Raw genomic sequence first — 11851 nt, 5'->3', positions numbered from 1 at the left:
CTCCAAGCTGACTTCTAAACTTGATATGCTTCTCGGATGGCAGCGACTTCGTGAAAATATCTGCCATTTGATCTTGTGTCCCGCAAAACTTCAAGGAAATGATACCATAAGCAACTAAGTCTCTTATAAAATGAAACTTAATGTCGATGTGCTTCGTTCTTCCATGTAGAACTGGATTCTTCATCATTGCAATCGTCGAACGATTATCATAGAAAATATCAGTTGCTTGCTTTTGTTCTTGATCAAAATCAGCTAGTAGTCTTCTCAACCACATTGCTTGACATGCTGAAAAAGTGGCGACCACATATTCTGCTTCCGTCGTCGAAAGTGTCGTCACTCCTTATTTTTTCGAGCTCCATGTTACTGCTCCTGACCCAAGATTGAAGACGAAGCCCGACGTGTTCTTCCTATCGTCCAACGATCCTGCCCAATCACTATCAGTAAATCCAATCAAGGTGAAATTAGCCACATTAGAATACCAAATTCCAAAATCTTTAGTTCCAGCTATGTAGCGAAGAATTCTCTTTGCGGCTCCAAAATGTTGTCTTGTTGGATTATGCATAAATCTGGACATCATACCAACAGTGAAAGCAATATCGGGTCTGGTATGTGTCAGATAAATCAAGCCACCAACAAGGCTTCTAAAATTCCTTGCTTCTGCCTTCTCGATGCCATCTTCAAGCTGCAACTTCTCACTAACATTCATCGGAGTAGCAGTAGCCTTGCAATTAGCCATGTTGAAGCGTTTGAGAAGATCTTCGACATACTTTCTTTGAGAAACAAACACACCATCTTCTCCTTGCTTGATCTCTAATCCAAGAAAGTAATGCAACAGACCCAAATCTGTCATCTCAAACATATTCATCATACTCTCTTTGAATTCAGTAATAAGAGAGTGAGATGAACCCATGTAAATTATATCATCAACATAGACACAAACGAGCAGCAGACCATTGTTACCTCCCTTCTTCATATAGAGCGTCGGCTCATTACTACTTCTTTCGAATCCATTTTGCTCAAAAAAATGAATCGATCATGCTGTACCACGCCCGCGGAGCTTGCTTCAAGCCGTACAACGCTTTTCTCAATCTATACACCTTATCCTCCATGCGTTCAACCAGAAATCCTTCAGGCTGCACTACATAAACTTCTTCCTCCAACTCTCCATTAAAAAATGCAGATTTGACATCAAGTTGATAAATAGGCCACTTAAGATGTGCAACTAAGGCTAAGAACATTTTCACCGTTTCAAAGCGAGCAACCGGAGAGAATGTTTCGTCGAAGTCGACGCCGTGTTGCTGTGCATATCCCTTGGCCACCAACCGAGCTTTGTGTTTCTGCACGCTCCCATCTGCATTGTACTTAGTTTTGAACACCCACTTCAGTCCAATTGCACTTTTCTCTGTAGGAAAATCTGCAAGTATCCAAGTTTCATTCTTTTCGATTGCTGCAATTTCCTCCTCCATTGCTTTGCGCCACTCGACTTGTTCAGCAGCATCATCGAAATAATTTGGATCTGCAGCCATAAGAGCAAAGGTACATCTTTCATCATAAACATCTGTTAGAGATCTATATCCCCGTGGAGGTGGTGTTTCAACAGAGGATGATCTATTTGGAGAGGAAGATGTAGGGGTGTTTGGGGAATTTATTGGACTGGATTGTGGAGTGTTTGGAGGAGTAGTGTTTGGTGAATTTGTGAGGTTATTATGTGGAGAGTTTGGGGGGCTGCTTTGTGGCGAATTTGGTGGTGAATGATCGCCTGGTTTGTTTCCCATAGATACATCATTCACATGTATCAAAAGAATTAATCTTAGGCAATCCAAGAACCATACCTTTCTGACTTAAAGTCATTAAGCCCTTTACATTGAGATGCCCGTATCTCAAATGCCATAATCTCGACTCATCTTGTTTATTTGAAATAAGAACATACTCGTCCACGTTCGATACTTGCAGCGGAAATGTTGGGAAATATACACAAATAATTCCGCCCATTATCAAATCGAAAGCAATATCAAAGATATAAATTATCTAAGACGGGAAAAATAATGACACCGATATTTAACGTGGTTCGGCCAAACTGCCTACGTCCACGGACCCACCCCAATATATTAGAGAATCTCACAAAATGAGGAGTACAACAATACCACACTGTATTTTGTATCTTGCCTACACAGAGGCTATCTCTCGACTCACTTTTATCACTCGTGTATAACTTCCACACTGAAGTTTTCTCTCACAAGATTTTTCTCTCTATCTCTCTCTCTAGAGAATGCTTTGATGGTTGTGTTGGGTGTGTATTGGGATGTTGCTGCGAGGATCATTTATAGGCAAATGGTGGAGGTGGTAGGTGGCAAATGGTGGAGGTGGTAGGTGGCTACCTACCTCTTTTTGACTAACAATCTCCCACTTGAAGACTGATTTCAATCTGTCTTCACACCTCGATCAACGCAGCAGCCTTTCTGACTTTGTTATTCTAGCAAACCAATTGAAGCTGAGCACAACTTCAATTTATCAATGGTTACTGCCTTTGTAAACATATCGGCTGAGTTCTTGCTTCCCTGGATCTTCTCAAGTTGTAAGATCTTCATCTCCAGCAGGTGACGGATGTAGTGATACTTCAACTCAATGTGCTTTGTCCTTGAGTGAAACGCTGGATTCTTAGCCAAGAAAATAGCACTTTGACTGTCACTAAAGAGTGTACTATTCTCATGCTTCTTCCCAAGTTCTCCCAAGAAATTCTGCAACCATACCATCTCCTTGCTTGCTTCCGTCACGGCTACATACTCAGCTTCCGTAGTAGACAACGTGACAATCTTCTGCAACTTAGAAGACCAAGAAATAGCAGTACCACCAAAAGTAAAAACATACCCGGTTGTACTCTTCCGACCTTCCAGGTCATTCGATGCCAAATCTGCATCAACATAGCCAACCAACTTGGCACTCTTGCCATCAAAACATAAAGCCTTGTCCGTGGTACCTCTTAAGTAACGAAGAATCCACTTGACTGCTTCCCAATGTTGCTTGCCCGGATCACCCATGAACCGGCTCACTACTCCCACTGCATGCGCAATATCTGGCCTTGTACACACCATGGCGTACATAATGCTGCCTATTGCCGATGCATAAGGAACTTTTATCATCTCGGCACGTTCCTCCTTTGTACATGGCGACTCCTTCTTCGACAGCTTGAAGTGACAACCCAACGGGATGTTCACCGGCTTCGAATTCTGCATGTTAAATCTTTCCAATACCTTCTCAATGTAGTTGGCTTGTAAAAGATACAACTTTCCTGCCGCCTTGTCTCTTTTGATCCTCATGCCAAGAATCTGATTGGCCTCTCCAAGATCTTTCATGGAGAATCGTTCAGACAATTGCTTCTTCAACTTATCCATTTCCTTTGCATCAGCTCCTGCGATCAACATATCGTCAACGTATAGCAAAAGGATAAGATAACTTTTGTCGAACCTCTTGTAGTAGCAACAATGATCAGCGTGGCATCTCGCGTAGCCAATCTCCAACATAAAACTGTCAAACTTCTTATACCACTGCTTCGGAGCTTGCTTCAGGCCATACAAGCTCTTTTTCAATTTGCACACAAGATTTTCTTTTCCTTTCACCACGAATCCCTCGGGCTGTGTCATGTACAAGTTTTCCTCCAAATCACCATGAAGGAACGCTGTCTTTACATCCATCTGATGTAACGACAAGTTTTCTGCAACTACCATGCTCAACACTAAACGAATAGTGGTCAGTTTCACAACAGGAGTAAAAATATCGGTATAATCAATACCGTATCGTTGCTGAAACCCTTTGACAACCAGCCTTGCCTTGTAGCGTTTGCTACCATCAGCTTCAATCTTGATTCGATAGATCCACTTGCAATGCAATGCCTTCTTCCCCTTCGGGAGCTCTACAAGTTCCCAAGTGCCGTTTAGGATAAGAGATTCAATCTCATCATCCATAGCAACTCTCCACATCCGCTTATTACTACCAGAATCTGCCTCTGCATAGCATTCAGGCTCACCACCATCAGTAAGTAGTAAATAAAAATTAGAGGGCGAGTACCTATCAGGTGCACGTCGCTCTCTAACCGGTCTTGGCAGCGGATTGTTTGGTGGTGGGGTTCTTGGCTCCTCATCTGGAACCTTTTCAAAATTCTGGCTCTCCTTGCTCCCACTCGAGTTTGAGATGTCTAACTCGACTACTTGGGAATCAGAATTGCCAGGGCTAGATGCTTTCACTCTTTCCTTGTACAACACCTGTTCATTGAAAACCACATCTCTACTTCGAATAACCTTTCGGTTCTGCTCATCCCAGAGCCTATAACCGAACTCGTCTCCACCATAACCAATGAACGTACACTTAAGAGATTTAGCATCTAACTTGCTTCTATTAACATGATCAATATGAGCATAAGCAACACATCCAAAGATGCGTAGAAAAGATAGGTTTACCTCTTTTCCTGTCCATTCTTCCTCAGGTATCCGAAACTCCAATGGAACTGATGGACCTCTATTGATTAGGAATGCAGCTGTGTTAACTGCATCTGCCCAAAACATCTTAGGCAACCCACTTTTCAGCCTCATGCATCTTGCTCGCTCATTTAGTGTTCTGTTTATCCGTTCTGCTACACCATTCTGCTGGGGAGTTCCTCTCACGGTTTTCTCCATGTGAATCCCATTCTCAGCACAGTAGTCTTTGAACTCCTTAAGTTCATATTCTCCTCCATTGTCGGATCGTAGACACTTTACTTTCAGCCCTGTTTCAGTTTCTACAAGGGCTTTCCACTTCCTGAAAGTATCAAATGCGTCGGATTTATTTTTAAGAAAATAAACCCATACCTTTCGAGTGGAATCATCAATGAAGGTTATGTAGTATTCCGAGCCACCAAGGGATTTTACAGGCGCCGGTCCCCATAGATCACTATGGACCAGCTCCAGTTTCTGCGTCTTCAAGGTTCTGCCGCCTCTCGAGAAGCTTACTCTTTTCTGCTTTCCGAACACGCAATCCTCGCACAGGCCAATTTCAACAGTTTCCAGGCCAGGCAGCCTACCCTTCGAACACATTATCTTCATCCCCTTTTCGCTCATGTGGCCAAGCCGACAATGCCACAAATCTGCATTGTTCACTCCTCCTGCAAGATCAATGCAATCTTTGGAGTTAGTTGTCATATACAACGTGCCATCCTTCTTTCCACGAGCTACAATCATAGCTCCCTTGATTATCTTCCAATTACTGCAGCCAAATGTCACTGTGTAGCCTTCTGCATCAAGCTGCCCAATTGAAAGTAAGTTCCTTTTCAGTCCAGGAATATGTCTGACTTGATTCAGCTTCAACTCGGATCCGTTGGATGTCACAACTCGCACGTCTCCCTTTCCCACGATTTTCAGGGGCTCATCATCAGCAAGATACACCTGTCCAAAATCACCAGAGATATAATTTTCAATTATATCTTTATTACTGCATGAATGGAAAGACGCTCCAGAATCCAGCACCCACGACTCCATCGGACTGGTCACGCTCAGGACCAACGCCTCGCCTTCATCTTCTGTTGTGGCTGCGTTCGCTGTCTTTTTGTGATCCTTTTTCTTCGGTGGCGCTTTACACTGATTCTTAAAGTGCCCGAACTCTTCACAGTTCCAGCACTGGATTGAACCCTTATTCGTCCTGGATTGGCTATTTCCTCTGGACTTTGACCTTCCCCTGTTCTGCCTTCCTTTCGATCTTCCTCGATATTCCGTGTTCAGTGCAGTCCCTGACCCTGAAGTAGATGAAGATTCTTTCCTGCGAATCTCCTCGCTGATCATCAGATCTCTTACTTCATCAAAGCGCAACTTTGCCTTTGCCGATGAAGCGCTAACTGCTGTCACTGTTCCGGCCCAACTTTCTGGCAGAGAAGAAAGCATTATTAGGGCACGAACTTCATCATCAAACTCGATCTTCACCGAGCTCAGCTGTGTGGTGATCATGTTGAACTCGTTCAAATGATTCTGCACTGGTGTGCTCTCGGACATTTTTAGATTGAACAATCGTCTCATCAAATGTACTTTGTTTGCAGTTGATGGTTTCTGGTACATCTCCGCCAGAATCGCCAACATCTCCTTTGTTGACTTTGCTCTAGTCGTGTGGTAGGCAACGTTCCTGGACAGCGATAACCGTATTGCACTCATCGCCTTTCTGTCCAGCAGCTCCCACTCGTCCGGATCCATCTTATCTGGTTTTTCTTTGAGGGGCTGATGTAGATCTTTTCCATAAAGGTAATCCTCGATCTGCATCTTCCAGAAACCGAAATCCGTACCATCGAACTTCTCAATCGTAATCTTTCCGTCGCCCATCGTAACTGCTCCCAATTGATAAACAAGATAATTTTCTCAAAGTAATTCTTTTCTGATGTGGAGGTTCAGTAATTACTGCAACCACAGAGCATACTAAGAATTACAAAAGAACAATCACTGTTCACAACGAAATCACTATTCACGATGAATAGTAACAGCATAAGAAAATTATCAGACCGCCACAAACGTGGCTCTGATACCAGTTGTTGGGAAATATACACAAATAATTCCGCCCATTATCAAATCGAAAGCAATATCAAAGATATAAATTATCTAAGACGGGAAAAATAATGACACCGATATTTAACGTGGTTCGGCCAAACTGCCTACGTCCACGGACCCACCCCAATATATTAGAGAATCTCACAAAATGAGGAGTACAACAATACCACACTGTATTTTGTATCTTGCCTACACAGAGGCTATCTCTCGACTCACTTTTATCACTCGTGTATAACTTCCACACTGAAGTTTTCTCTCACAAGATTTTTCTCTCTATCTCTCTCTCTAGAGAATGCTTTGATGGTTGTGTTGGGTGTGTATTGGGATGTTGCTGCGAGGATCATTTATAGGCAAATGGTGGAGGTGGTAGGTGGCAAATGGTGGAGGTGGTAGGTGGCTACCTACCTCTTTTTGACTAACAGGAAACATCCTGTTCTTTGTCATGTAAACTCTTGCAACATTTTGCCCAGAACTCTTTTCAATGATAACATAAGAGTCATCATCAAACAATACCATATATCCAGTTTTCAACAATTGTCCAGCACTCAATAAATTATGAGCCAAACATGGAGTGAAATAGACATCATAGATGAGTTTTGTTTTACCATGGCTATTCTTTACTGCGACAACGCCTTTCCCTTCTACTTGAAATGCCCTTTCGTTGCCTAGCCTGACTTGAGTTTTGTAAGACTCATCGAGCTCTTTAAATATCTCCTTGCTGCCACTCATATGATTCGAGCAGCCGCTGTCCACGAACCAAACATCTTTCAGCTTCGGCATATCAACATGTGCAAGCGCCATGAATAATTTGCTCTCCTCCTCATCTTGTTGAGCACAATGCAGTTGGCTCTCCTTGGACCAGCAATCAGCTTTAACGTGTCCAACTTTGCCGCAGTTGTAACACTTGATATGACTTTTGTTGCCTTGTTGATCACCACCATGTTGTTGTGGATCTCCTCTGTTACGACCTCGACCTTTGCCACGCCCTCGGCTGCTTTCTCGGCCTCGTCTTCTTGCCGTAGAGGATTGAGTTGATGATTCTCCTCTGACTTGAAAAGCTTTTTCATCATGCTTTTCAAACGATCTGTTAATTCTCGACTTGTGTGCTTGAAGAGATCCCATCAGTTCCTCAAATGTAAAAACTAATAGATCTTTGGATTCTTCAATTGCTGCTACTACGTGATCAAATTTTAGAGTCAAGCTTCTGAGTACCTTTTCAACGATGGTCTGATCCGTGATCTTTTCTCCATAGGATCGCATCTGACTGACTATTGCCATTGCCTTCGACAAAAAGTCAGCCACTGATTCTCCATTCTTCATGATCAATGTTTCAAAGTCACGTCGGAGTGATTGCAATCTCACAACAATTACCTTTGAATCACCTTGAAACTCGGTTTTCAAGATCGACCAAGCTTGCTTTGAGGTCGTTGCCGCCGCAATTCTGGAGAAGATGCCATCGTGAACTGCTTGCTGAATGATCACCAACGCCTTGGAATCTTTCTTCCTGTTCTCCCTCCGTCTGTTCGTCTCTTCATCAGGGTCTGCATATCCCTGTTCTACGAAGTCACAAAGATCTTGAGACTTCAATAGAGTCTTCATACGAATACTCCAGAATTCGTATCCTTCTCCCTTGAAGACTGGTATGAGTGGTTGTGCAGCACTCATCGAACTCCCGTTGCTGGCCATGGAACCTGGCTCTAGATGCCACAAATGTTGGGAACAGAAAGTGGAAAACAAGAGAAAGATAAAGAAAGCAATATGATAAAGATGGACTCAAAGGTGGATACTTTATTGACTGATATGTAGAGGTATTTATAGGCCTCTGAATAACAGAAACATAGCAACGGGAAGATACTCTTCAACAGAAAATCAGAAATCCTAGCCACTAGCAAGATACGATACTCTACTAACTTGAAATGCTAAGAAATAGGAATAACAAAATAACAAACTATGACCAAGTCTAAATGCTGATGTGTCAATGATGAATCAGCAACTTCATTCAACAATCCTGACAAGAAAGGGCAAATTGGGCAAGGTCGTGAGCCGCCCTGTTTACTTCCCAATACACATGATTAACACAAATGAGGCAATTCTTTCTAGCAAAATTAAGAATTTCACAAATATCCGCAGACAAGAATAGATGCTTATCTTCGTCCTTCGCCTTGACTCGAGCAACCAACATAGAGTCTGTAAACAGCAGATTGGAGCGATGTTGTGTTCCAAACTCGTAACAATACCACTGCCATTATTTTGCCAAGTAACGGGCTGGACGTCGAGCGCATTCTTTTCGCAGTAGTAAATTTTATTCTTCCTTGTTCATCACGAATAATAACTCCAGCTCCGAACACATTCTGCTCTTTATCAAATAGGGTGTCTACATCGACCAGAAAATAGCTTTTCCTTGGCCTTTCCCACGTCTTCTTGCCAAGCTTTAACCCCATTCTGTTCTCAATGGTGTACGTTGGTTTTGCAGCAATACATTCATCAAGCATCACATGGCACAACTCTTCCTTCAGCAAATCATCCTCTTGTTTTTTGCCATGCAAGACTTTGCAAACTCAACCCCATGTCTGCCAAAAGAGGAAGCCATAATCTACTTTGCCTCACTCCTTCCAAATAGCTCCCGCTATCTCCATGAGTGATAGTCCCTCCGCCGCCTTCATCACCTGCTAGAAACATGAATTCTTCCAAATATCGCGAACCTTTGGGCTAAACAAGATTGCGTGTTCAATCGTTCCCCACCTGTACCAACATAACTTGCAAACTCCAGCCACAGGAACATGGTGGCTCTTAAGGTTACCCTAAGTCGGGATAACATTATTAAAAGGTCGCCACAAGAAAACTTTAACCTTTGGTGGAAGCGCATCATTATTCCATATAAGCTTGCTCCAGCTCTTCTTGTCTCCGGATCTACTGTGAGGGTGAGGGTTGTAATTAAAACCCCATCGCGAGAAAGTATGCCGACATCACGGAAAAATTCCCTTTTGGATCGTAACGCCAGCAAATCAAATCCTCCCCTCCATGTTCTCCAATAGATGTGCGTCGTACAGTCTCTATCTCATGATGTGTAGTAAGTTTTCGGCCAGGAGCTCCTCATTCCAGCCCCCATTTCCATCCATCTGCCACCCTCCTACTTATAGCCATTCATTAGTGCTTCTATGTGCAATATTCAATCCATGAATGTCATGTACCCATACATCATTAAGTGCACTAATCTTGCCTCAATTTCTCACTTTCCAGATCAGTCCTGTCTCAATAAGAGGTCGGCTCCACGCAATGGATCACCACACATATGAGGCGTTCGAGGGAACTCGAGCTTCCATGAGATTGCCCTCTCTGAAGTACTTAGCTCGGAGGGCCATCAGCAATTTCGGTTTCGTAATCATGCGCCTCGCTTGCTTAATATTGAATTTTAATACAAACTAGTGCGTCTTCTCGTGCGATGCACGGGCCATGTTATATTTATTTATTTTAAAATTTTAAATTACGTTAAAATGTCATTATTTATGAATTATATTAATCGATATATAATTAAAAAATTATGTTAATTTAAATATTAGTATTTGATTTAAATAGTGTGCGTGTAATAACAATGTTTATATCATGACCTTTATTTTTTAATAGAAAAATACGTGAATTTAAGATTGATCCAGAATCGTCCCATGACAGATAATTTCGTCCAAATTCAATCTCAATAATCCACTGATTATGGTGTTTAATAGGTGGAAGAGAGCAATTTTGCTCCCATGACTTGCTATTTTTCACTGTGACATCACATTGAATTTGGGCAAAATTATCCACTGTGGAACTATTCAGAATCAATTTTAAATTAATTTATACTCTAGCAAAAAATAAAGGTCATGATATAACTAAAAAATTGGCAAACTTAAGGTATTTTCCAGCAATAACCCCTATTTTAAATTATAATTTTAATATATATAGATATATATATATATATGTGTGTGTGTGTGTGTATAACTAATTTTTCATTTGCTAATTCATATTAAAATTAATACAAATTTATTTCTCATTAATTGCATTAAAAACTATTGTAATTTAAAAATATTTAAATTTATATTAGTTATAATTAAACAATCATATAAATTTTTTTGAAAGGAAAAAATGACATCTACTTATTTTTTCGCCAATAAACAGAAACAAAATGAAAAAAAGTACAATGTTCAACATTAGAGATAATGAGAGCGAACAAAAATTATTTTTGACACTTTAAATAATACTTCCTCTGTCCTACCATAAGTGAGACTCTTTCTATTTTGGGTGTCCCACCACAAGTGAGACTCTTTCATTTTTGGGTAAAAGTTTTACCTTTTAAACACATTTTCACTTTTTCACCTACACACAAAATACACCTTTCTTAACGTGCCCAAAAAAAAGGTCTCACTTATAATGGGACGGAGGGAGTAATAACTTATTCATTTTTCAAAATTAATTTTTTATAATTTTTACATCAAATTAAAGATCTTTTCATATTTTGTAATTTAACAACCATATTGAATATTTTTTTCATGAATCGAAATTAATGATTTTTAGAAAAGAATTAAAATAGAAAAAGAAAAGATAAAATAAGATAAAAAATTTGGAGGGAAAAATTATGAGGAGAGAGAAAATTTGGGTTAAAAAAAACTCATTTTTTATACTCCCTCCGTCCACGAAAGAACTTCATATCTTTCCTTTTTGGGACGTCCACAAAAGAACTTCCTACCTATTTTTGGATTATACCCCACCACTTATAATTCTCTTACTTTTCACTTTTCACAACTCTCAATATTAATTATAACACCTTTTCACCACTCCCAATGCACTCAACTACCTTTTATCCACTCTCAATACACTCAATAATATTTTTTCTTAAAACTCGTGCCACTCCCTCCTAGGAAGTTCTTTCATGGACGGAGGGAGTATTATATATAGATTAGTTGTTTATTTAATGAGTGGATCATGGTCCCACAAAAAGTGTATATTATAAGGGTAATAATTAATTAATGAAATTATTTCCAAAAAGATATTAGGAAGATGTTTTAGAGATGGACGAAAATAGATACAAAAGAAGATGTTCAAATACGGATGAAGTATGTTAAATTAAATATAATCATGAATTATACTAAATACAACATTTATATTTATTGACTAGTAATATTAATAGTTTTGAACAAAAATGAAATGAGAAGAGGTTGTTTTGAACTATATGTGCATTTGCACATTATATGACAATTTTTTGTCATCAATTTGGATTCAGCTAACCCATTGCACGATGAGACTTTCCATTCTAAAAA

The 11851-nt window shown here is 40.5% G+C and overlaps 1 protein-coding gene across 1 annotated transcript; it reads right to left on the bottom strand.

Annotated features, from left to right (window-relative positions):
- Positions 1–340: 340 nt before the first annotated feature.
- On the bottom strand, positions 341–973 carry LOC131002675 (uncharacterized mitochondrial protein AtMg00810-like). The gene has a single exon (XM_057929144.1). It carries the CDS (start codon positions 971–973, stop codon positions 341–343), a length of 633 nt encoding a protein of 210 aa, XP_057785127.1.
- Positions 974–11851: the final 10878 nt, after the last annotated feature.

This window comes from Salvia miltiorrhiza, unplaced genomic scaffold, assembly GCF_028751815.1.
Source record: "Salvia miltiorrhiza cultivar Shanhuang (shh) unplaced genomic scaffold, IMPLAD_Smil_shh fragScaff_scaffold_173, whole genome shotgun sequence".
In the NCBI taxonomy this organism is placed as follows: domain Eukaryota; kingdom Viridiplantae; phylum Streptophyta; class Magnoliopsida; order Lamiales; family Lamiaceae; genus Salvia; species Salvia miltiorrhiza.
The sequence above is the reverse complement of the archived record's forward strand: the minus strand, read 5'-3'. Positions and strand labels throughout refer to the sequence as shown.